The sequence below is a fragment of the Pogona vitticeps genome, chromosome 1, assembly GCF_051106095.1.
Source record: "Pogona vitticeps strain Pit_001003342236 chromosome 1, PviZW2.1, whole genome shotgun sequence".
Taxonomy (NCBI): domain Eukaryota; kingdom Metazoa; phylum Chordata; class Lepidosauria; order Squamata; family Agamidae; genus Pogona; species Pogona vitticeps.
This window is the reverse complement of record NC_135783.1, coordinates 27901778-27927866: the sequence shown is the minus strand read 5'-3', so window position 1 is coordinate 27927866 and position 26089 is coordinate 27901778. Positions and strand designations below refer to the sequence as shown.

The 26089-nt window shown below is 41.4% G+C and overlaps 1 protein-coding gene across 6 annotated transcripts in view; it reads right to left on the bottom strand.

The window, feature by feature from the left end:
- Positions 1–25671, bottom strand: part of HHAT (hedgehog acyltransferase) — a 205717-nt gene extending 180046 nt beyond the window's left edge. For 2 of the 6 annotated variants that reach the window (XM_020794598.3, XM_072989893.2), the window contains exons 1-4: positions 25389–25516; positions 19789–19946; positions 6408–6475; positions 4675–4788 (exon numbers count right to left, since the gene is read on the bottom strand). In XM_020794598.3, coding sequence (XP_020650257.3) covers positions 4675–4788; positions 6408–6475; positions 19789–19897 — 291 coding nt within the window. In that variant the 5' untranslated portion in view covers positions 19898–19946; positions 25389–25516. Of the gene's footprint in view, positions 1–4674; positions 4789–6407; positions 6476–10399; positions 12621–19788; positions 19947–25388 lie in introns of those variants that run through there. The other 4 variants (XM_078382932.1, XM_078382931.1, XM_020794599.3 and 1 more) reach the window with 4 other exon arrangements.
- Positions 25672–26089: the final 418 nt, after the last annotated feature.

The following is a 26089-nucleotide window of genomic DNA, read 5'->3' as shown; positions in this document are numbered from 1 at the left end:
TTCGCTTTGCGATGATCGGTTCCCTGCTTCGGGAACTGATTCTTCACGAAATGATGTTTTTCTAACAGATGATCGGCGGTTTCAAAATGGCCACTGGGTAATTAAAATGGCTCCCCACTGTGTTTAGGGACAGATTCCTCGCTATACAGGCAGCGAAAATGGTTGCCGTACGGAGGATCTTCCCTGGACGGTGAGTTTTCACTCCATTGGAACGCACTGAATGGGTTTCAATGAGTTTTTTATTTTCGCTTTACGATGTTTTCGCTTAACGGCGATTTTCCTGAAATTGATTAACATCGTTACGCGAGGCACCACTGTAGCTTACAATATCAGGATGTCACGGGGAGGGTGAGCATTTCCTCACCTCCTGAGTTGGGCAATGAACCTCATTCTAATGGGAATCTCTGCATTCAGTGGTGTAATTTGGCTTCAAGTTGGCTTGCAGAAACAGTGATTACTATTCTGTAGCAGCTAAAGCAAAAATATCTAAGCAGCAAAAGCAAAAATATCAAATGCTATGCCAGCCACATATTCCGATTTGATACAGAAAGTTAAGCAGTAAATCATAATCCAAGTTGGCAGAAAGATATGGTAAAGAGTTGTACAAATGTTCCTACAATGTTCCAAGTAGAGTCAAGGGACACCAAGAGACAGTTCAGAGATGGACAGTATTACAGAGGCTGCTCAGTGTGTGTCAGCTGTTCTTTGAAGCTCATCAGGTGGCCTCCCTAGATGTCTGTCAGTGTCTCTGTGAGGCTAAGAAGCAACCATTGAAGCGATTCCAGCTGTAAAAAGGTAACCTCTGCTACTGGTTCTTAAAAAGAAATGAAAACACAACCGAACAATGTACATAGATCTATCATTACTCAGTGCAAGTCTGAAGCACAGAAGAAAGTATTTGGCTTTCATATAGAATCACTTTTGCAAAGGCAAAGTAAGGAGAAGAGCTCTCTGTTTTAATAATCTTGTAACCACAGAAAGTGTGGTCGACACAGAGTTTATTAGAAATGAGCTGTGAAGAATTGAGCAGAGATGGAGACTCTGACAAGCTTCTTCCCCATTTTGCCCTAACTGAAGATGTATGTGGCATTCTGGAAACAAGAGGAGGTGAGATACAAGGGACAAACAGTGCATCAAGGCTGCGGTGGTTGCTATACAAATGGCATGAGGAGTATTTACATTTGTCAAAAACATGGCAAGTAGCACATGGGGAGATGACCCACTGGTGCCTTTCAAGAACCCAAGAAGATGGAAGTAAAATGTGAGAACTAGACAAAGATTTCTGTTCTTAAATTAGGGAACAATGAGGGGGCAGGGACTCCATTTTAACTGCCTGAAGGATGCCTGAAACATGACAGGCAGGTTATTGTTCTTATTGTAGGACCTTAGTCATTCTGCAGATACATGGACTTTTAAATATTCTTATTCTCAGGCCTTTCTCCACCATAAAATGCTGAATGAGACAAACACTTCATCTTCTCCAGGAGACCTCTTCTTTCTGAAGCCACTCTAATGATCATCTTTGTTGACTCACGTCTACACTAGGAGATTACACCAAAGGTGCCAAGATATTTTGCCTTACTGCATCACAGACATGTATTTGAATTCCACTCAGTTATTCTCCTTCAGGCCAACAGCCAGATATTGGGTTCGGAGAATCAACAAAAAAGACTTGAAACTCCTTCTGGATCTACACCCAACACTCTATTCATACACTGGAACAAACACTGACAGCCATCCCCAAAAAACCTTCCAAACAGTGTGTCACATCAAAGGTCATTATAAAATGTGATGTGATACTGTGGACAGGCAAGTATAGTGCAGGCAGAAGCTGCCTTGTTTTCTCCTATGCTTCTAATACAGATGCTATGAACCATAACTGCTGGCAGCTACATCTCCGTTCCAGTTGAGGTCATTCATTCAGATAGCTTTATAAAATCTCTCAGCCAAAACTGTTAAAATACCAGGGCCCCTGCCTTTCACACTGTCACAAATACACTACTGTACCTTTATTCTTTACTGCATAAGGAAAACAACTTGTACAGAATTCTCTTCTCAAAATGGGCCATATTGCCAGCTTAATTAAGGAGATCAATAAGAATCATGATGTACAGTTGATTAAAACTGTTCCTCTCTTATAGTCAATCAATTCAGCAATATCTGCTTCAGACTCAACACTCAAATTACGTCAATTACTCCACTAAAATTACATTGTAAAAGGCTAGTTCATTAATTTTCAAAGTACCTGTTTCGATAAATAAAAAGGTGCTAAGCACTTTAATTAGCTTGTTACTTAAGTATGCTGTAACTAGTGGAAAATTATAAACAAAATATACAGTGGTGCCCCGCATAGCGAGGTTAATCCGTTCCGGATTAACCCTCGCTATGCGAAATCGTCGCTAAACGGGTAGGGGAAATGTATTGGAACGCATTAAACTTTGTTTAATGCGTTCCAATACCTTTGTTACTTACCCGTTCAGCGAGGATTCCAGGTGCCGGCAGCCATTTTCGTGCCTTCGCTGAGCGAGGGCAGGGCACGAAAACGGCTCCCGGCAGCCATTTCTGGGCTTCCGGTGGCCATTTTGGAACCGCCGATCAGCTGTTTGGCGGCTCCAAAATGGCCGCCGCAATACCCGATCTTCGCAATGCGGGTTTTCCCCATTGCGACGATCGGGGATGTTTCCATATAGCGATCCCGAAAAAGGGATCGCTATACGGAAACATCGCTATACGGTGCACTCGTTAAGCGAGGCACCACTGTATAAAAATATGCTATATGACCTGGATTAATACTTAGGCTGCCACCCTATACCCACTTACCTGGAAGTCAGCCCCACTGAACCTGAAGGAGTTTACTTCTCTGCCGACATGTATAGGAATATATTAGACATACAATCCCATATATCAGGAACTTGAACATAGAGTGGGATTTAGGCATAACATTAAGCATAAAAGAATGGTTTGCTAGAAGAGATGAACGGGCAGAATTCTTGGAAATGAAGGAAGAACAAGTCCTTGTAAGTTTTCTTTTCATCCTGCCATATGTAAATAACTCGCATATATCTCTTAAGTATCAATATAGCCCCATAGCTATAGTGAGGGTGGGCAAGGTGCCTCCCACCGCATGGCAGTCTTTAGCAACACCAGCTAGTACAACCAACGGTGAGGAACAGTGGGCAACCCAGTCCAACAACATCTGGAACGCTATACTTTGATCAGGGCAAAGTATTGAGCCTATTTGTAGGAAACTCAGGCTAAAACCTGTGCAGAGCTATTCCAAAATCAACAGCAACACATATCCTCTCTTGCTCTCTCCACAGCATATAACAAAACTGTTGGTATATCTAATTGGTATAAAAAAACAAACCATGTGATATGACATCATTGTTCCGTTTGCTCATCCTCCACTTCACTGGCTGTTACTGACCATTGTAGGGGATTTCTTTACATAACGGCTGAAATTCTGTTGCTTAGCATACAGTGGTGCCTCGCATTACGATGTTAATTCGTTCCAGCGAAATCACTGTAGAACGAAAACATCGTAATGCGAAAATAAAAAGCCCATTGAAATGCATTGAAACCCCTTCAATGTGTTCCAATGGGCTGGAAACTCACCGTCCAGCGAAGATCCTCCATAGGGCGGCCATTTTCGGTGGCTGTCTTGTGAGGAATCCATCCCAGAAAACAATGGGGAGCCATTTTATTTACCCAGCGGCCATTTTAAAACCGCCGATTTTAATTCTGTAGAAAAATCATCGTTTAGCAAAGAATCAGTTCCCGAAGCAGGGAACCGATCATCGCAAAGCAAAACAAGCCCATTTAGATCATCGTTTTGCAATCGCAAAAGCGATCGCAAAAACATTGTCGTAATGCAGTTTCGTCGTAATGCGGGGCAATCATAATGCGAGGCACCACTGTACTAAGTTGCAATGAGAGTAAGTCCATTTGAATTAATGGAATATATGGAGGAGTTGATTCCTCAAATTCCCAACTTATTCAATGGGCCTACTTTACTAAGCAGCACCATTTCCCCCACTGATATCACCCAGTCCGTTTTTCCACTCCAAGCTAGTGGGGAAAGCAGAGGAAAAAAACAAGGTGCAGCTACTTTTAGAGCCAGCCTTATGTTCTCCAGACTGTTTTACCCATACTATACTGCCTGGGAAGCTCACTTGAGCCCCTTTCATACACTGCCCATGTAGAAGGCTTCTGCATGATTAAAGAGCCACCACACCAGTTGTGTCTGCAACCCCTGTGTGTCAAGCACAAGTGTAAAAGGAAACAGGCTCCCCCATACGGTCAGAACCCCTCAATGCATGAAGGAACCACAACTGTAGCTTGCTCCTCCATGAAAACTTCTCTCAATGTGCACTTTGGAGAGGGGAAGACAGAACAAGTGATCAACTGCAATATTGGGTGAGAACAGACTGCAGCATGCTCCATTACACTTCATTTATGGGTGGTCCCTTCCCCTGAATAAGGCATAAACTATATCATCTGTATCCTATCTCTACTAGGGTCAAATATGGCTTTGAGTTACTGGGAGACGAAACAATAAAAATATAACAAACTCAAAATATTAAAACATTTTGTGTTATTAGGAAGAGCTTTTTCAACCTTTACATGGTTTTACGGGAGGGAGAGGTGCAGGGAGATGATTTGAAAGCCGCTCACCTTCGCCAGGTAAACAGCAAATACTTGTGATACCACTACATGACCAAGGAGAAGCCACAGTATGTATTGTCTTCCCCATTCCATCCAAAAGCTCCATTCAAAGTCCACTGGATCCTAGACATATATTAAATCAGTTAATAGTGTACTAATGGGTTTTACACTTGCAGAGAAAAGTACAATATTTCCATTTAGATCAGGAACAAAGACAGAGGAGAGGGTGACTATAATACAGATATGTTTATTATGCACTGGTAGTCTTGAGATTAGACTACTGCAATGCTCTCTATGTGGGGCTGCCCATGAGGCTATTACAGAAACAGATCCAGAACATGGCAACCAGATTACTGAGAGGGGTAAAAAGATATCAACACATTTTTCCCCTACTCTGGCTGCCCTGCACTGTTTACCTGTCCATTTCCATGCCAGCTTTAAGGTGATGATGTTAACCTATAGGCCCTAAATGGTTTGGGACCTCAATACCTGATAGAACTCCTCCTTCAAACTAGATTTGCCAATCCTGTACAATTCTCCCAGGCTGGACGGTTCAGAGTTTTGACCCTGATGACTGGAAAGTGACAGCAGTCACTCCGCAACTTTGGAATAGTCTCCCACCCGAAATTTGCTTGACCCCTTCACTAAGAACTTTTAAGAGACTACTAAAAACATGGTTATTCGGAAAGGCCTTTCCAGACTTTAGATCATCTTAATATAGTGATGTTTTAACAATTATATCTTCAACCCCTCCGCCATGCCCTTTTATTATTTTGTTTTATTTGTTGTATTTTTGTTTTTAATTCTGACATTTGATTGTTTTTATTGTTGTTTATGATGTTGCTGAATTTGTAAGCCACCCAGAGCGGCCTTTGTAGCCAGATGGGCATCATAGAAATCCAATCCAATCCAATCAATCCATCAATCAATAGCTATACTGATATAATTTTTAAAATTATATTTGCCAACAAAACAGGATGGGCTTGGGCATATCGTTCAAAGACAGATGGTCCAATTATCAGAAGTGTTACATTCCAAAAAACAAAAACCATTGTTAACTTCTATTTCTTTCAATGTATAGAAAGTTTCTTATTGTTCATGTACATGAAATAGAATAGAATTTCACTTTTAAATGTGAATTTCATAGGAAAAGAGGATTTAATCTAGATGTAGCCTGCTTCATTGTCAATTGGTGCATTGCTAAGTGACTCAATGGCCCTGAATCAACACTACTGAAGATCATTTAGAAAAAGTCTAGTGAGTCTAGAGAACATGGTAATACAGTACATGTAATACATATGAAGTAGCATGTAACACAGTATCTCAAATACAGTAATTTGTAAGAGACAAAGTAATACACACAATTCTACGAGAACCTTATAGCATAATTTGAATTCTTGTGAGTGTTCAATACTCTTTTCTGAAAGACAAGTGTGCAGGCAAATCTGTGTCCATTTTGCACACTTGAGTCTATTAAACTGCACACAGCAAAGCAGCAAAATTGGACAGCACTAGTTTCTTCCACCATAGACTATATAACCTGGCAAATCGAACTAAGCCAAGTTGATGAGCCAGTTGGCACAGGATAGATTGAAGCTGGATCACAATTTGTGCCAAAACATTGTGCCTTCACCCAGAGTATAATTTAACACATCAGTCAACAATGCCAGTGAATGGTACTTCACATTGAATTCCCATGCATATTCAAACTTGAATATCCCAGCGATACTCACTGACCTTACCTTTTTAATTCCCCCAAACAGCAAATCAGTTTCCAGTTCAAATTCTCTATCAAGTTCCTCTTCATGTTCTGCAAGAAATAATATTCTCTTTAACAAGAGAGTAGCAGAAGACCCAAGCTTCAAAGTGTTAGAAGCTTTTAGTTCCCTCCTCACCCTGGTATCCTTTCTCTTACTCTCAGTCCTTCCTCTTCTCTCTCACCCACACCCGCTATCTTTCTTTCTAATTGGATTTTCTTTCTCTCTCACCTGGTTCTCATTGCTCACTTCCCTCACTTAACCAAAAAAAGACCTTTTCCAGCCCCTGCCATGTCTTTAGCTTCTTGAAGCATTTGGGAGTAGAGATGGGGGTATTTGTATTGTATATAAATATCCCCACACAGGTGGAAATAACAAGAGTCTGGGCTCCATGGGGCTGTACTGTCCACTCATGATTTTGCCACTGACACGAGCTCATCAGATCTTCCTATTGCGCCGTTGTCCGCAATCAATTACCCAGTCCTGTCAGAGGGCGGGAGGACAAGCCCCTCTGCTAGGTCGGAGAGTGGCTAATCTATTGTGGAGAACAGCATGATAGGAATCCTCCATGAAGCCGGTGGCAGCGGTGAAATCATGAGTGGATAATCCAGCGCTATGGGGCAGGACCTTCATTATCCCCACCTGTGCGCCGATATTCGTATTTGTACACTAATACCCCCATCTCTATTTGGGAGCCCTGCAGAGGGAAGCAAGACATGGAAGTGCCCTTGTGTGCTTTCAAGGAGAAAGGTGGGGAGAAAATATATCAAATAATAAAAAATAAATAAAATAAACAACATGGATAACTGAGACCTGGAAGCAAAAAAAATCTGCTCCTTAGAGAGATAAAGAAATATGGTACCTAGGAGCAAAACATAGTATTAGAGGTTACAAACATTAATTAATATATTTCAAAAATAAAATAATCCTGAGCTGCATATTCCCAGAATCCTTTTTGTATTAATGCAAAATTACAGGTGTGTGGCTTCACATTCTTGGAGCTGTGGTGGAGACAGACATGGAGATGGATGAACAGCCATACCTTTTAATGTTATGTGTTAGTTGTTGGAAATAACGAAATGGTTGTTTCTTTTAAACTACACAACATTCTTAATATGTTTTTCTTACAGGGAGTCACAGGAAAAAAAAATCCAGCCAAAATCCCAATTTAAATAATAACATTAGGTGTTGTACTAAAATTAGTTAGACTTATTTCTAAGAAAAAAAATCCTTGGGATTAATGTGGAAATGAAGTTATTAAAACAAACACATCAACATTTCCATGTGCCAGATTACATCTGTTTGTCAGTCCTGAAAATGCGAGGCAGAGGAATAAAAGTGAGACAGAATTCAGGGAGCAAGAGATCAGGGAGAGTTAACAGGAGTTTGGTAGGGGATAAGTAGTAAGGAAAGATAGTAAAGAAAAGGTCTACTGGAGGAGGAGACAAAAGAAACAGGGACACCAAGGAGACAAAGGCGGAGTGTTACCTATTAGCAATCTTCCCCAGAATCCTTCAAGGTAAACAAGACAAGGGAAAAGGGCACTCATAGACAAATAATAGAAAGTAAAAATAACAGAGATCATGGAGGGGAGAGGCCCTTCTGTGGTGGTGGCTTGCAAAGTACGTGCAATAAAGGTATCACCTGTCCTTGAGTTTAAGAGTTTGAAACACTGATCACTTTAATTAGGGCACAGAATTAATACCATCGTATACTTAAGACCGACAGTACCTCCTAACTTTCCGTTCCGCTGGGTGGAACCTAATGCGATCACTGCGCAGAGGGGGAGGTCAGCTGTGCAGAGGGAGGCAGAGGCGCAGGTGCGCCCAGCTTAGTGGGAACCTTGCTTGAGACTGTTCTAATTCTATTGTACACTATCACAAATCATTTTCAATGAAAAATTATGCTTACGTCCAACAATAAATACTTGGTTTTTGGTTATAATATTGTATATAATGTAACTCACATTTCTGTAAGGGTATCTACATTGAGATATACCCAAATTTAAATAACTACTTCATTCATCAGCTAACAGGAAGATCAACAAACTTTTGCATGATTGGTCAACAACCCTAGTAAACATATATGCACATTTATATTGCTCACATACAGCTATTGAGCACCAAATGCCAATGAGGTCACCTAGAGGGGAAAAAATGAAATAAATGTTTTCCAAACCCCTCATGTATAATCCACTGGATATGCTCTCTTGCCACCAATTTACCCTTAACAAAAGTCTGTCAAATCCCATTTTGAAGTCTCACTGAGGTGATTGCCCCAGAGGTTCAAGCAGTTAGCTGTGATGAGCAGAGGGGGCTGAAAGCTATTGGAGTGAAGAGCTAAATTCTTGATTTATCACCTTTGGTTTTCTAAGGGGATTCTTAATATCTACCTGAAGAAATTCATCTCTCAACAGAATGAGTTTTTCCTCTCACTCTGTGACAACCAAGATAAATCTTCAGAGGCAGGGGAGAATGAGGGGAGATATGACAGCACTTTTCAAATACTTGAAAGATTGTCTGTTCTTGATCATCCCAGAGTGCAGGACATGTAATAATAGGTTCAAGTTACAGGAAGTCAGATTTTGGCTGAATATCAAAACAAAACAAAGCATGCTGTTTATATACCACCCCACTGTGCTTAAAGCACTCTCTGGCAGTTTGTAATTTAATTATGCAGACTATACATTGTACCCCCAGCGAACTGGGAACTAAGTTTACCGACTCTGGAAGAATGGAAGGTTGAGTCAACCTTGAGCTGGCTATCAAACTCAGTTCATGACCAAAGTCTTCACTGCAGTACTGCAGCTTAACCACTGCGCTATGAGGCTCTTCATCAGGAAAAATCTAGAGCAGTATGATAATGGAACCAATTTTCTCAGGAGGTGACAAGTACTCCAATACCAGAGACTTTCATGAGAAAATTAGACAACCATCTGTCAGATATATTTTGATTTGGATTCTGGAATTGAGCAAGGGGTTGGATTCAATGGCCTTGAAGGCCCCTTCAAACTTTGTTATTTTATGATTCTATGATCTTCTCTGAAAAAAAAGGATGAGCAGATCCAAAACTACTGACCTCAGATAAAGCAATTAAAAATGTAGGATTAGAGATATTTGGTTCAACAGACACTGAATGTCAATGATTTGCTTTGGAGATTATTTATGGTATGTAAGGCGTTGTCCTTAGACTACCTTAGAGCATTAAAGAATACTTTTGTATTCCACCCATATAGTTGAATATAGAAAGTGTGGTATTTGTTTTACCTTTTATCCTTCATCTAGCCCATAATTCAATGTAAAATGTTTAAACAACTCATAGTCAACACTAAAACAGAAGTGACAACATGCAGAAGTGTGGGAATTAGAGAGGGAGAGAGAGGGAGAGGATTAGCTTTGAAAATCAATTCCTGCATTTGTGCCCACCCGTCTGCCCCCCTTAAAAAAATTTTTTTAAGCCACCTAGACCCATAGGGACAAAGAGAACAAATTTTTCCACAGGGTCCTATTTGAATCTCAAGAGATCTACTTTTCAAAATTGAAAATGGCTAGGAATCATTTTCCGCTTTGAACTGAAAACAGGTTGAAGGAAACACAGGAAGGAAGTCACAAGAGGCTCAACAGTTTTCAGCAGAGATAATCCTTACAGATTACATGGTGGCAGGCCATTTGAAGGTTAATGCCAGCACTTTGATTTATGCCCTGAAATGGAAGGAAAGCTTACTTCTGAGAGAAGAGATCATAACCTGGACAGCATCACCATCTATTATGGACTGGAAGAGACTGCAGTACAAACAATCATGTATTTCTAATTATTTCATTCTTTTTTGTGTGGATTTTGTTTGGGGTTGGCTGCTTCATTATCCAGAACCAGCTTTATACATATAAAATAAGAACTAATTCAAAGGTGACTAAAAATGCAAAGATGTAAATAAAAGCAAAGGTAGCTACTGCATAACAGTCCTATTCATTACCTACCTTTCTTTTACCAATCCTGCAAGCAGAGATGCACCAAGTTTCCCCCCAACTCCATGGTTGCTTTTTACATTAGGAAAGTGAGGGGTTGATACGTGGGATTCCTGCTCATGTATAAGCTCTCCATGCAAGAAGGAACACTGGTTTTTGGAGGTTCTTGCTTTCACATGATGCCTACCTCATGGAAAGAAGAAAATCTGTCTTCTACAATCTTATTGCTTTTCTCCTGGAAGGAGCAATAAGACAGAAGGCCTAGCATGCCCTGCTCACATGTCAAATAAAAGCAAAAAAAAGTATCACTTAACTGTATGTTTAGTGCCTATTGGATTTACTGTCACACCTCCCAAACTCTGGAACTCCCTCCCACAGGACAAAGACAGGCCCTGGCTTCAGCACCCTTCGCACTCATAGTCTGGTTCCCATACGTGGATGACACCTTCGTAATATGAAACCAAGGAGAAAAAAAACTGGAAAAATTTCTAAACCATCAGCATCCACCCAAATATACAATTCACCGTGGAAAAAGAAACAGAGGGCCAACTCCCTTTCTTAGATGTCATGGTCATACAGAAAACTGACCTCCTACTGTGACACAAGGTCTACAGAAAACCCACCCACACAGACAGGTACCTAGACAAAAACTCCAACCATAATCAAAACACTGGTAGACCATGCAAATTGGAACTGTGAAGCTCAGTTTCTGAGCACCGAACTCAACCATCTGAATTGGGCCCTACAGGCAAATGGCTATTCCAAGAATGAAATCACAAGAGCCATCAAACCAAGAAAACAACACCAAACTGAAGACGAAAAACAGCCACCCACAAAATAAGTATTTCTGCCATAAATCAAAGGGGTCATGGACCACATGGGAAACTTTTGAAAAAACACAACTTACAAACAGTATTCAGGCTCACCACAAAAATACAACAAATATTACGGTCAGCAAAGGACAAAAGGGACCCCCTCACCACTGCAGGAGTATACTGGATACCTTGCAGTTGTGGACAGGTGTATATTGGAACCACAAAACGCAGCATCCACAACAGAATCAAAGAATATGAGAGACACTGCAGACTAAAACAACCGGAAAAATCAGTAGTAGCTGAACATGCCCTGAAACAAGCTGGACATGAAATTCTATTTCAAAACACAGACGTACTGGACAAGTCCAGCAATCATTATGTTAGACTGCACAGGGAAGCCATTGAAATTCACAAACACCAGCACAGCTTCAACAAAAAAGAAGAAAGTCTAAAACTCAACAAAGCCTGGCTCCCAGCACTGAAAAACACAACCTGCAAAAGGTCAATGAACTCTACCCAGCCACAAGGACCGGTGATTACTGCACAGAAAATTAACGACACCCATCATCAATCACAGTGACAGATCATCTCTACCCCTTATCACAACAATACACCCACAGCAAAACACACACTGATCACCATAATCATCCAATTTCTTGAAAAAGACAAAAGCTGATCCCGCAGCTATAAATACTCAACTATCCCACAAAACTGCTCCAAAGCACAGACAGAGTTCTGACTCCTGTCCTCTGAAGATGCCAGCCACAGAGACTGGCAAAACATTAGGAAGAAAAACCTCAGGAACATGGCCAGACAGCCCGAAAAACCTACAACAACCATCAGATCCCAGCTGTGAAAGCCTTCGAGAATACAAAGATCTTTCTCTTCAGGCAGGTTTGTCCTTAATAACTGGCTGTCTGAGAGGAGTTTTGCAATGGATTGTTGGATCTTGTTGCTTTGAATGTGTTTTGGTGTTGATTTTGTTTCATTTTTAATGTGATATTTGTTTGATCCTTTTAAATATTTGTATACTGACTGCTTTTAGTTCTTAAATATTGTATTTTAATGATGTCTTGGATTCTCCTTAAGGAAAGAAAGCAAGGTAAAATATTTTAAATATATTTATACTCCTACCAATTTTATTTATTTATTTATTCATTGTTTTACTCTCTCTGATTTGTGATGACCTGTGTTTTTATGGCTGATTGTCAGTCTGTCATCATTGTGTACCTTATTACAGTTTAAATTTAAATTTGGGTTGTCTACTTTTTTGTTTAATGTCTTGGTTGTTTGTTATTGATTCTTGATTTATGTTGCATATGCCGTACTTTTAATGCAGGTTGCCCAGAGGAGCGGCCTGGCTACAACATGGGCTGAATAAAAACTGAATTGAATTAAATTAAATTAAATAAATAAACAGAAAAGAGGGTGACTTGTACCACTTAAGTAACTATGCTTATCTGCAACCCGATACCTTCTCCTTTGAAATACCGTATTTTTTGCTCCATAAGATGCACTTTTCCCCCCCAAAAAAGGGGGGGAGTCTCTGCATCTTATGGAGCGAAGCTGGCAATTTCGCAAGGGTCCGAGTGAGCCTTCCAGGACCCTTGCAAGGCACCACCCACCCACCACGGGGCCAGCGGGGGTGAAATCGCCAGCTTCTAGGACCTTTTCTGAGGCTTGAAAGGCTCAGAAAAGGTCCTGGAAGCTGGCAATTTCACCCCCGCTGGCCCCGTGGGGGGAGCTTCGCAAGGGTCCGAGTGAGCCTTCCAGGACCCTTGCAAGGCTCACCCTGCCCCCCCTGCAGGGCCAGAGGGGGCAAAACTGCCACCTTCTAGGACTCTTTTGAGGCTTGGGAAGCTTCAGAAGAGTCCCTGAAGGTGGCGATTTCGCCCCCTCTGGCCCCCGGGGGGCAGGGTGAGCCTCCAAAGGGTCCTAGGGTGTGTCCCATAAGACGGACCTCTCCATAAGGCTCACCAAATTTTTAGGAGAAGAAAACAGATTATTATTTTCCTGTTTTCTTCTCCTAAAAATTTGGTGCGTCTTATGGAGAGGTGCGTCTTATGGAGCAAAAACTACGGTAATAGTTATGGTATTCATTTTCTATATAGAAAGGTGTTAGTAGGACCAGCTCAAGAACAAAATTAGGTCCCTTTCACTCTCTGTTTTCATAGCACCGGTGATGGGACAACATCCTCCACTGCACAGGAAGGAATAAAACAGGTTATGGAGTACAGAGCATGCCACCTGACACATGCCTCTTACATTCAGGGTCTCGCTATCACCTCGCAGCTTTTACCACCTGAGGTGGCCATCCTACTCTACACAATGACAGGACCAGCCATGTCTATCTGTGACAAACTGCAAATACATTTTCTGTGCCTCTCTGCATTTGTTTCTGGTGGCACAATATGGTTTCACCAAGCTGGTATAGATTGGTGGGCTGCCAAGGGGCTTGGACTTCAATGCTCCACTACGCTGCCAAGATCAGCCAGAGCATATTTCAGTTGGTGGAGTTACTTGTCCTGCCGCTTGTGCATCTTTGGGAAAACTGCACAGCCCCAGAGCAAAGCTAGAAAGAGGGACTGGTAAACCAAATTTGACTACTATATACCTAGATGACCGTCAGCTTGAAACCAACTTATTTATTTATTCATTCATTCATTCATTCATTCATTCATTCATTCATTCATTCATTCATTCATTCATTCATTCCATTTTTACCCCACCTGTCTAGATTAGGGAATCTACTCTGGGCAACTTACAGAATATAAAGATAAAAACAGCATTAAAATAACTTTGCTCATAAGAACAGAAAGATCAATAAAGAAAACAGGATCCAAGATGGAATAAAGAAGCTATATAATGGGAGGGGGGAAGGCCTGCCAGAAGAACAAAGTCATCAACTTGATGGCATACTGTTGTTGTTATTATCTGACAATCAAATCTGTCCACCTCAGCCTGAATTTTGAACTATTCTTGCATTTATGAAGTAAAATATTTTTAATAAAATGTGCTCATTTATTTTGTAAAAAAATGTGGCTTCAACGTTGCCAGCAAATGTACATTTGAAGAAGAAAATGGCAATTTAATAACTTCTCAGCATAGACTGAACTAACACCTTGGATATGGTCCATCAGATGTACCTGGCAGAATATACTGAATGGCTAGACTGAAAAAGATGGAGCCTCAGCAAAAAAATATAATGATGGAATGGTGGTATCTTCAATATTTTGAAGTACGAACATCAGAAATCATTTCCACAGTGAAAGACATTCATGATCCCTATGTTTCCTGTGTCCATGTTTAGCAAGCATCAAGATTCCACTATCAAAGAAACATGAGTGGCTAATTAAAATAATAATGAGTTCTGTGAAATCATTAGTTCAAAAGAAATGAGAATTTCCTGTTCTGTCTCAGAGTTGTGAAGGCTTGTAATATACTGAGGGTTCAGGAGGTCCAGAGGTGGCTGGAGGACCCTCAAAACACAGCAAAATTGCCCTCACTTCCCCCAGGGGGAGCAATAGGGCAGTGGTTCTTAACCTTTTTGAAAGAAACGCCCCCTTGAGCCATTGAGGAAGTTATCATCACCCCCCCATGGTGATGTTATTTATTTATTTATTTATTTATTTATTTATTTATTTAAGACACTTAAATCCAGTGACCCCTGAAAACAAAATTCAATTCCAAGAAAATGAAAAGCCCCCCAAAAGTAACATTTAATGGTTTAGTTGCAAGCGAATTTTAAGACACAAAAAGAAATACAGTATAAAAAGGGCATAAAAACAAACCGCAATGCAGGAACTAAAAATTTCAAGACAAAAACTCTGAAACTAAATTAAGATTGGAGGAAAATATAATTCATGCACACTGTAAAAAGGCTGCAGCCATCTTAACAGGTTTGGCTTGCTCCAGCGCCCCCCTACCGCCCCCCTTCTGCTCCAGCGCCCCCACACCGCCCCTTTTCGTTCTACTGCCCCCCTGAAAAATGAAATCGCCCCCTGGGGGGCATTATCGCCCACGTTAAGAACCACTGCAATAGGGCTTTCAAACTGTTAAAAAAATTAATCTGAGATGTGGCAGTACAGAGAGAGCAGGGTATCGAGATACTGGCCACCACAGAGAGGATCCACTGACCATTCAGCCCCACTACCCTGGTTCTTCCTGAGGGTACTAACCAGGAAGGCAAAGTGCACTGCAGGTTAGGAAAAAGTGTGACACCCCCCCCACACACACACACACACTTCTGAGCTGGTTGTTCCTTTAGTGCTCCAAGGAATAACCATAAATCACAAGGGTTACTTGCTCGGGTCCACAAACACTGTAAGGCAGGAATGCCAAACACCCACAAAATATTCAAAATCCCAAGTTCAAGGCACTTTACTTAGTACGCCAACCGCCTTCTTTCCATCGTGACCACACAATGCAAAAAATGTTAATATTTTATTAAAGATGTTGCGAACAGATGGAAAGATTCAAAAGAAAATTCAAAGTTTCCAAAAGAATCAAAAAGATGCATAACAGATCCATAACAAAACCCAAGGCTTTAAAAGCTGTTCAGAAGCTACTAATACTAAGCAATTTCAGAATAATTCCCCCATAAAATAATGAAACTACCTAACCCACTCTAATATTTGAAGCTATAGCATAGTTCCAGTACATGTGCAGAGTATAGCAGAATACCTGGCAGGCACTACATTATTCAGAGATTAAGCAAAGTGAAGAAAAAGCGTGGTAAGATTTTGTGAGCTCCGCTGTCTGATCTACATTTATGCCCCTCACCCACTTCCAGACCTCCCGATGCTCTTTATCAAATTCCCAGTTGCTTGGAACCTTCCGGAAGGGAGTAACTTTTTTCAAAGTAACTTTGTTCTCATCCACTCTCTTCCCACCCTCGGGTCTGGTTGACACAGGTTGTTGCAATTACAGTACTATAGGAAAAGATTTATTCAACCTTTGACTTGGACAGATAACATACCAACCAGATGTGGACAGTTTTCTTAATTAGAGGGCCATTTCTCCCTCCTCCTTTCTAGTACCAAGTACTGTACATACTTTAACAGAGCAACTGAAATTAACCCTCTTTTTGCCAGATTTGTCACGTACTGGTGGACTACATTTTCTCCCACCTATGACTTACACTATACATATTCTCAAATCCTCTGCCTGTTCCGCAGTTCTTGTAAGTATTAAAACAACATTATGAACTGTTACAGAGTGCAGTGGCAGTGATAACTGGACAGTCTATCCACATAATTTTCAAGATGGCAGCAACAAAGGAATCTCTTTGACACTAGATACATTTTTGCAGTTTTAAATATTAAAAATCAAGGATTAAAAGAAATTCTAAATTAAACCTTACTTAACAATAAGGGATTCCTTGGATAAGCCTTATTTTCTTTTCAGTTTCTGTATACTGCTGTGGGTTTGGGCGGGGGGGGTGTTTCCATGACAGCAAAACCTGCAAAAAAGCACTCAAAACTCTAATTTTGAATGCAGTCCTTTCTAAGTCATTAAGCAACATTTGTCCTTGATTTTCATGTCTGAGTTTTATACATCTGAATATTTAAACAGAAGAGTGTAGAGTACATTCTTTGTGGTCCTTTATTTTATTTTCCTTTTCAGTACATAATAATAGAATATAGCCTTAGTAACTCTAGGACAAAAAAAGTGAGCTTTTAAGGTGTTGTGTTTAATCACCCAATCATTACCTGTTATAATAAATTGGTCGCGTCCCCAACATTTTTAAAAACTGTTTTACTATCTCCCCCTTGTGGAAAAAATAAAACATGGCAATTTATCCCAACCAGGCATTAAAGCAGACTGGTAAGTGATGACTCTCAAGTAATAGTGTGCTACAGTAAATGAAGATAACATATCCCATTTATATATAGGGAAAAGCCAAAATTAGCCCAAGGAGATTTGATTTCAGTGATGCAATTCTAGCTGGGAAAACTCAACAAAGAAGAAAATTGATCGTGTGTACATTTCACATCTCACATCACTGTACAAATGTAGGTGGAAAGAACATGTGTACTGTGAATTTGAGCAATGGAGTGTTTCCATCAAAATTTTAGAGTGAGATGTCCACCCTCCAGGGACAAGCCATCCCTGAGACGTACACACCTATTCCATGCAAAGAGGATAGCTAACAGTGAGAAACATTTCCCTAAGAGATACTGAAGTTCATGCCAAAATATTTTATTGCAAATAAAGTAAAAAAATATTTTATTAATAATTGTTTCCAACAATTGAAGAAGTCTCTAAAAAGAAAAGAGAGAGAGAACAGCCATCCAATAGGGCACTGTAATTTGTCTATAAAGTTTGTAGATCAACATTAACTGAATTCAGTCAATCATAAAAGGATTGATTGAATATGTGAGGGGACAACAACTGCTGTCATCCTCGCACTGGGACTCTCAAAATCACAGTTCCAAATAGCATGGAAAGTCTTCACAAGGAAGAGACTCTCTTCTAACTATTATTCTCCATACAATAAGAAAGACAACCGCTATGACACGGTTTCTCTTTTCCTCCTTCTCTTCAAGAGTTCAGATTAAAATTTCTCTGAACACCCACCCGTACTGAGTCCCAAAATGAAGGACAGGTTCAGAGAGTTGGATACAGAGAAACACCTGACACACACCTGAAAATCTGAGAAACGTCAACAAGACATATATAACAGTAGGAGAGAAAGTACAAGATGGATGGGTGGGGTGAAGATTGGTAGATGGGGACTATGACAAAAATTTCAGTGAGTGGTGGTTCACAAGGGAATTACAGCTAGTTGAGTCTGTTGCAAATAGGGATTTTTAGTAGGGGAGCAGAAAATGGCTGAAATTCTGTTACGAAGTTACATAAGCAGCCTAATTTTTGGAACTGAACTACCATAAATTAGAATCATACAATCAGAGAATAATGGAGTTGGAAGGGCCCTAAAAGGCCATCAAGTATCACTTAACTGGCCGACAAATCCAAATCCCTACTAATGCAGGAACCCAAATCAAAGTATATCTGATAGATGGTTGTTTATCTCTTGAATACTGCCAGCATTGGAGCGATCATCAGGTCCCAAGGAAACTGGTTCTACTGTCGTAACTGCTCTAATAGTTAGGAGGTTTTTCCTGATATTTAACTGAAATCAGGCTTTCTATAACTTGAGCCCATTGTTACATGTCCTGTATTCTTGAATGAATGAGATCCTGCCCTTCCTCTGTATGACTATCTTTCAAGTACGTATTTGAAAAGTACAGTGGTGCCTCGCTTAAGGAGCGCACCATTTAACGATGAATCCGCATAGCGATATCACTTTTGCGATCGCAAAAGCAATCGCATTGCGACGTTTAGATGGGCAAAAACTCACATTGCGATGATCAGTAAGCGTTTCGCTTACCGATCTTCACATTGCGATGTTTTTACAACAGCTGATCGGCGGTTCCTAAATGGCCGCCGAGTGCCCAAAATGGCCACCGCAAGTGTTTTCACGCCCTGCCCTCGCTTACCAAGGGCGCGAAAATGGCGGCGCTATGGAGGAACTTCGCTGAACTGTGAGTTTGGGCCCCATAGGAATGCATTAAACTAAGTTTCATGCGTTCCTATGGGGTTTTTCGATCCGTTTAGCGATGTTTTTGCATAGCGACGATTAATCCGGAATGGATTAACGTCGCTATGCGGGGCACCACTGTACTATCATGTCCTCCTCTCAGGATTCTTTTCTCAAGGCTAAATCTGCCCAGTTCTTTCTGTCTCTCCTAATAGGGTTTGGTTTCCATCCCCTGATCATCCTCACTGCCTTCCTCTGAACTCGTTCCAATTTGCCAGCATCCTTCTTAAAAGTACAGTGTCCAAAACTAGACACAGTACTCAAGATGAGGCTTAACCAGTTCCAAATGGAAGGGAACTAATACTTCACAGGATTTGGAGACTACTGTTCATACAGCATTCGCCTTTTTTGCTACCACATTGCACTGTTCTCTCAGATTCTTCTTACACAAAGAACTGAAATATTTTATATACCACACAATGAAAGGAGGTTGTCAACATCGGATTCAAATTACTTCCAACAAGACTATACACAGGTAAATCCCCATAAAATAGAACTAACAGCAATACTGAAAGGAATCAAATCAGTGGAATCCTAGCTATACATGTATAACTATATCCCATATACTTAAAAGCATACATATCCTGACACACACAAATATTCTCAGGAATATAAATTAGAAAAGAAAATTTTCATGGCATTTCTCTTCACACCACTTTTAGTCAGACCAACTTCACATATGTTTAGTTTCTTTTTTTTTAAGCTGAGATACTGCTTCTTTTAGTTTCTTACTAAGAGGAACCACAAGCCTTGAATTACGCTTTCACAGCTTGTACCTTGTGCGTACCTTCTCCCCAGCCCTTGGCTCACACAAAGAAAAAGTACCCAGGAACTTCAGGCAAAAAGCCTTTGTGGAATGCCCCGCTGAGGACTGTTAGAAAAGTACTCCATTAAGTCATATGATTTGAGTCAATACACTGTGAACTACAAAAGCAAAAAAATAATCAGTACCTAAAGAGAATAAACCTGGAAAAGAGACTTACCTCGAGAGGTTTGGAAGACTTCATAAAGGGAATAAAAATGGAAGCCAAAAGAAAGGAACGTGTAAAGATAAAATTCCCATTTTGGCAGCGTCCCTAATTGTAATGACATTCTTAAGGATCCTCACCAACTAAGAGGATGTTATCTTGCTAAACAACACCTGCAAACAAAGAGATAATGTGAATTTGTAAGCCATTCTCAGAAAGAGCCTCCCATACACTGCAGGATAACAAGGAAACTGTTATTTCCATCATGACTGTCTGTCATGAAAAATGCTAAAGGCATTACTGTATGATTCACTGACTGCATTACACTTACATGCCATCTTTTTTCCCCATGAACACATGGTACCATACACAGATATCCTCCCACACAATCTGTCCTCACAACAATTCTGTGAGGTAGGTCAGGCTGGGAGAATATGATGGGCCCAAGGTCACATAGTGCATTTCACTCGAGTGGAGATTGAAACCCTAGTCCAGCAATTTAACCATTATACACCACATAGCTCCAAAATATCATCTTCCACATGTGCCATCAAGTCAATTCTACCTTATGATAACCCTTTTCAGGGTTTTCCAGGTAGGAAATACAAATTGGTTCATTATTCCCTTCTTTTGGGGGCGTCCTGGGACTGTAAAGGTTGCCCAAGGCCAAACAGGCTGGCTCTACTTACTCATGGGAGGTACAGTGGAGAACTGGACTCCCAACTGCTGCTTCTGTTGTCAGATACCTAAGCCACTGAGCTAGCTCCAAAATATGTATTTGAGTTTAATGTGTACTACTCTTTGCATCTTTGATCAGCTTTTATTGTGTGTATACAAAGACTGAAACCTTGTTGCTTAGTGTAGTAAATTGCACTAAAGTAGGCCCATTAAATTTGACCCAACTCCGGGAGGCAGTGGAAGACAGGAGGGCCTGGCGTGCTCTGGTCCATGGGGTCATGAAGAGTCGGACACGACTAAACAACAACAAGGCCCATTAAATCAACGGGAGTCGATCAACTCCAATGTAAAGTTCAATAGATTCAAGTAGTTGCAACTTACTTTAGCAGAGTAAATTACAACTAAAGTAGGACTATTTAAATCAGTGCAACTTACAATGGAGTCGCCTCATCAAATCTCCCGATTCAATGGGCCTACTCTAGTGTGGCTTACTGCGCTAAGCAGCAGGGTTTTCAGCCATATATTTATGTGTACAATGCATTCCTGTGCCTAATGAGCTTCCTGTACAATGAGCTTCTCCAGGCAAAGAAAACAAAAGAGGCTCCTCTGAAGGTCTTAAGTCAGAAGTAGGTTTGTACGGCTAAGAAAGTGGATTCATTTACTAAAGGAAGGTGCTCTCAGACATTTAAGGAGTGGAGAAGGAAGAGAACAGAGTTGCAGTTATGTTGCACTGAACCATTTTGGAAAGAAAACTGGATTTAGTTGTTCTGTCAAGCACCTTTTGCACCCAAGGCCCAAGTAGTTCACCTGCTGCTTATTTACAGGCTACTGGTTATCAAACATATCAAGCTCCCCCTGTATTTGATCACATTCCTGAACAAGGACCGAAGAATGACACAAACATATAAAGGGCACTGAAGCCTGGGAAGTGGCGCACCTCAAAGAAAAGAACGTAGGTCGGGGGGAGGCAACTATTTAGCCGCTAGTACCTGGTAGCCCTCCATGGAGTGGATGAGGTCATGCATGCCCCCAAATATCACTGGGCTCTCAGTGAAAACATGGGGCACATTGGAAGGGAATACCGCCTTGTTCTTCCAAAACATTTTCAATCTATGGAAGTGGGAAGGAAAGACATGTGCTCCGTGCCTCTGCTTCCAGCAGTTCTGATCTAGAATTAATGCCTATCAGTGATGTGTAGAGATGGGGACATTTGTATTCATAAACTAATATGGATATCCCCATCCCAGCTGGACCTAATGAAGATCCAGCCCCGGAACCAGACCTCACTCATCCCAGCACCACAAAGGTCCCGCTCTTTCCGCCAATGGTGCCAGGAGCTCTGCTGTCTCCCTGCTCAGCTGGCCACTCCAGGCAGGGGGTAGGAAGATGAGTCTCCCCGCATGGGTGCTGAGTGGCCAGCCAAGCAATGAAACAATGCAGCTCCCAGCACCGTTGGTTGGAAGGACGGGAATTTCATGGCACCGGGACGCGTGAGTGGACAGTCCACTCCTGGGGAGCCAGACCCTTATTAGGTCCAACTGGGATGGTATTTGACTGTCTCCATCTCTAGTGATCTGACATAATGAAAATGAACTTCTTAGCTGGTGCAGGAAAGGAATTTTAGGAGACAGAGAGGGCTCTGGAGGTTCCACAGGTCAAATTAATCGCATGAGCTAATTGTCTACGGTGGAATTATCATATATACCATCAAGTCAATTCCAACTCATGGTGACCTTCCTAGCAATTTCTGGGTTGGAAGTACTAAGAATTTCCAAAATCATACTGAAGTGTATCATTCAACAATATGGCTGAATGGCAACAGTTGAGCACACCTAAACCCCATTAGATGTCATCGAAGCTACCAACATGACTTTGACCAAACTCCGGGATGCAGTGGAAGACAGGAGGGCCTGGCGTGCTCTGGCCCATGGGGTCACAAAGAGTCAAACACAACTTAACAACTAAACAACAACAACAAAATGTTGTATATCCATACAACTGCCATTCTTTTTTTTTTCTTTTTTTTTGCAAAGGAAACATTTATAATGCAATCCTGTATGTATGTTCAGAAATAAATCTCACTGAGTTCAGCAGGGCATACTCCTACCCTGTTTCCCTGAAAATAAGACCTAACCTGAAAATAAGTCCTAGTATGATTTTTCAGGATGCTCATAACACCTACCCCAAAATAAGCCCCAGTTAAGTGAAACCTTGCCCTCCACCATTGTGCAGCATTGTTCAGCAACCTGAAGGTAACATGACTATATTTGAATAAATGTAGATTGTAGTACATGAAAAAAAAAATAAAACTTTAACTGAAAGATTATTTATATAATCTTATATTAATTTTCATGACATAATAAGATATGTCTTATTTTTGGGAAAACATAGTAGTAAAGTGCATATAACAGGGATAAGGAACCATTTTGCTGTTGAGGGCCACATTTCTTTGCATGCAGTGGGTGAAATAAGTCAAGCCAGCAATGGGCAGGACCACAACCGACCAGTAGGTGGGGCAAGAACCAAAAGAAAGTAGTGTCACCCACTTACTCTTTCTCTCCTCTAGCCTTTTTCCCCCTCCCCTTCTCTATTGCCAGAAGTCTAAATGGATTTTTTTAAAAGACAGCTGAGGAAATCAGGGCAATCGTCATGAAACAAGGCTCTTGGACCACAGATTGGCCACCCCTGATGTATAGGGTTGTGGCCATGATTCATATTCAGTCTTCTTCTGTTATTATGAATCTTATCTGCTTCTCAGAATTCCCACAGAGTAAAGATATTTTCAGACTTTTTGATTACAAATCCCATAATTCTTCATTCTGGGAGTTCTACCTGACAGACACCTAGGTGTAGGAGAGAGGCTTAAACCTGTGGAAAAGTCTGGCCTCTTCCTTGGCCCGCTTCCCTGGCCATTTTAAAAGATCATTAAAAACACTGGTCTTTGAGAGTATACCATCAACAGAACAAAGAGCATCTACAAACTCTTAAGCGAGTGATTACACCACCTTGACTGTTTTTATTAATTGTTGTTTCTGAGTTATTTTTAAGTTCATAATGTTTATAAATGATTTATCATCTTTAGTATATTTATTTTTATGTTACTATATTTTCATTTGTTTATGTCAATTCTTGTCTTATTTTCTGTTTTGAACCACCCAAACTGGCTTTCAGAGCCTGGCTATTCTGGCTGAGGCATTCAAAGAGTTGTATCCCCCTCTAATTGATGCCCATTCATTTTCTGCCAAGCTGCAATAAAATTTGCCTCATTTCAGAACATGGCCTTAGATCCAGGACAGTAACAGTGTCTAAGTATAACTGATACCATTTATTATTTTAAAAACAGATGTAATTTGCTTTCCTGTGCCTCTTAAAGGCAAAAATCCTATTTGAATCAAACAGAATAATCAGAAATTGTGTAATACTTTCCCGGAGTATTCAACATCCTAAGGCAGTGGTCATTTCAGCGTTTTATATCATCCGTCCCACCATTGTTCCCTTTAAACTTTCCTAATTTTTTTTTAGTTTTTACTTATGTTGTTAAAGTTTGATGTTTCATTTTGATTGTTATTGTGTTTACCATCTCATATTATTGTTTATGTTTTTTTAGTTATAAACTGCCCAGAGTGGCCCTGGCAGCCAGATGGGTGGTATAAAAGTCAAATAAATAAATAAATAAATAAATAAATAAATAAATAAATAAATAAATAAATAAATAAATAACCTGTGTATATAATTCTCCCAGTGGTTTCTTGTGTGCTATTGTCGTATGTCCAGATGCATGTTAACTTTTGTGACTCCTCTTATGCATGCAGAATTTTGCAACAGACTTTTTGCCTTTGTGTGGACATGTTTACAAATGCTTTCTGCACTGCCACACAAAGTAGACAGAAAAGAGGCTTTTGTGGTCATTTACCACTAGCTGTGCTGGTCAGGATTTCTGGAAGCTGTAGTCCAATCAAACCTGGGGACCCAAGGTTTGAGACTACTGTTTTAGACACTTCCACATTAAAAGTATTAAAATCTGCACATGCTCAAGAGCCACATTAAATCTTTTCGTAACCGTCGGGCGATCCATTCTTCCCAATACACAGTTGCAATCCTAGCTCTACTAGGCATCCACTATAAGACTTTGATCACACTAATTTCATCCTATTTCAATAGGGTCAAGCCTGGTTTGTACTTGGAAGGAGACCGCGATCGCATCTCAGAGATCTACAGGTGGGACAAAGAAGGAACCGTGCCTTAAAACCCCGGAGAGCCGCTGCTACTGGGAGACCCACGCTTTGACTAAGTTGGCTTCCTACGTTCCTAAACCCAGGGCTGTACCCAACACACTTCTTCATTCAGCAGAACCTTTGGAATCCGAGCACTTGCAGATGGGAGTTTTGTTCACCTAATCTCAAACTCTTAATTACGCAGCAATCACGAAACATGCCCACCAGAGAGTGAGTCCCAATGAGCTCAACGGAACTTGGCTTCTGATCAGCATGTGCCGCGCGCTCCTGAGCTAATTGTGCACCATCTAGACATTTTGCTAACTTGCTGCTGGACCCTTCGCTGGGCATTCTGCCCATGCACAGAGGCACTGGGTGCTCGAGTTGCTGTTCTTATTACAGTACGTGCTTTCGACTCGATCTAGCCTCGAGACCTACGATTTTCAAGCGGCTGCTTGGTGGACTTTAATTTCATTTTCCGAACCGAGAGGTGGTCTTTTTTAAGTTTTCCGGAGCAATCCCACGACTGTCCCTTCCCGCTCTGGAAACAGCCTCCTCGCTGTTTGTTCTCCAGTGCTTTTTGTCTCTCTCCTTCCTTGAGCTCCTCCTGCTGCTCCTCTTGCCCTCCCTCTCCCAAGTCATCTTTCGAGGCGAGCCTTAATCCACAGCCTTTGTTCCAACCCCGCACAGAACGACTCCGCGGAACTAATGTTAAGCACCGACCTGAGACGGAACCGCCACCGCCGGCGCCGCCGCTGTTCGCCGCGCTTAAGGAGCCGACCTTCCCCGTTTCCGGCTGCGGCGGCGGCCCAGTTGGCAGAGGGTCCCGCCCCTTTCCTGGGGATCGCGTGGCGGAATGCTGTCGGGCGAGGCGGGAGGAGGACGGCTCGAGGGCAGGCGCGCGCCCCCCCATCGAGCACAACGGGGGCTCCTTGAAGTTTCCTGCGCGCCTCGCCTGCGTGCAATTTCAGGGACGTCAACTCGAATGTCTTCATCCCAGCGTTTTAGGCAAGGGAGGGCACTCAGGTTAACCTTTCTGCCGGTGCAGGGAGAAGAAAATATACAGTACATGCAAATTAAGATACACACAAAAGAGCTCGTTTCCTTCTCTGCCCCGTTGAACATCACTGGCTAACTCTTGTTTCGCTCTGTAGCAACTTACAGCCTTCAAGCTACACCCCTGGATCCACCCGCCTTGAAGGAAACCCTGCTGAAGTCATTGGAGTTTACTTTCTGGTAAGCTTATGGTCACAGTCCTGTTGCTCAGCATAACAAATGGCTCTAGAGTAGGCTCAATGGGATTTGATCAGCGAATATCTCCATGGATTCCATTGGTTCAAAGGGGCCTACTCTAATTGTGACTTTAGCCTAATAAGGTGCAGCTACTGTAGCCAGTCTGAAGCAATGCAACTTCTTGGGGAATT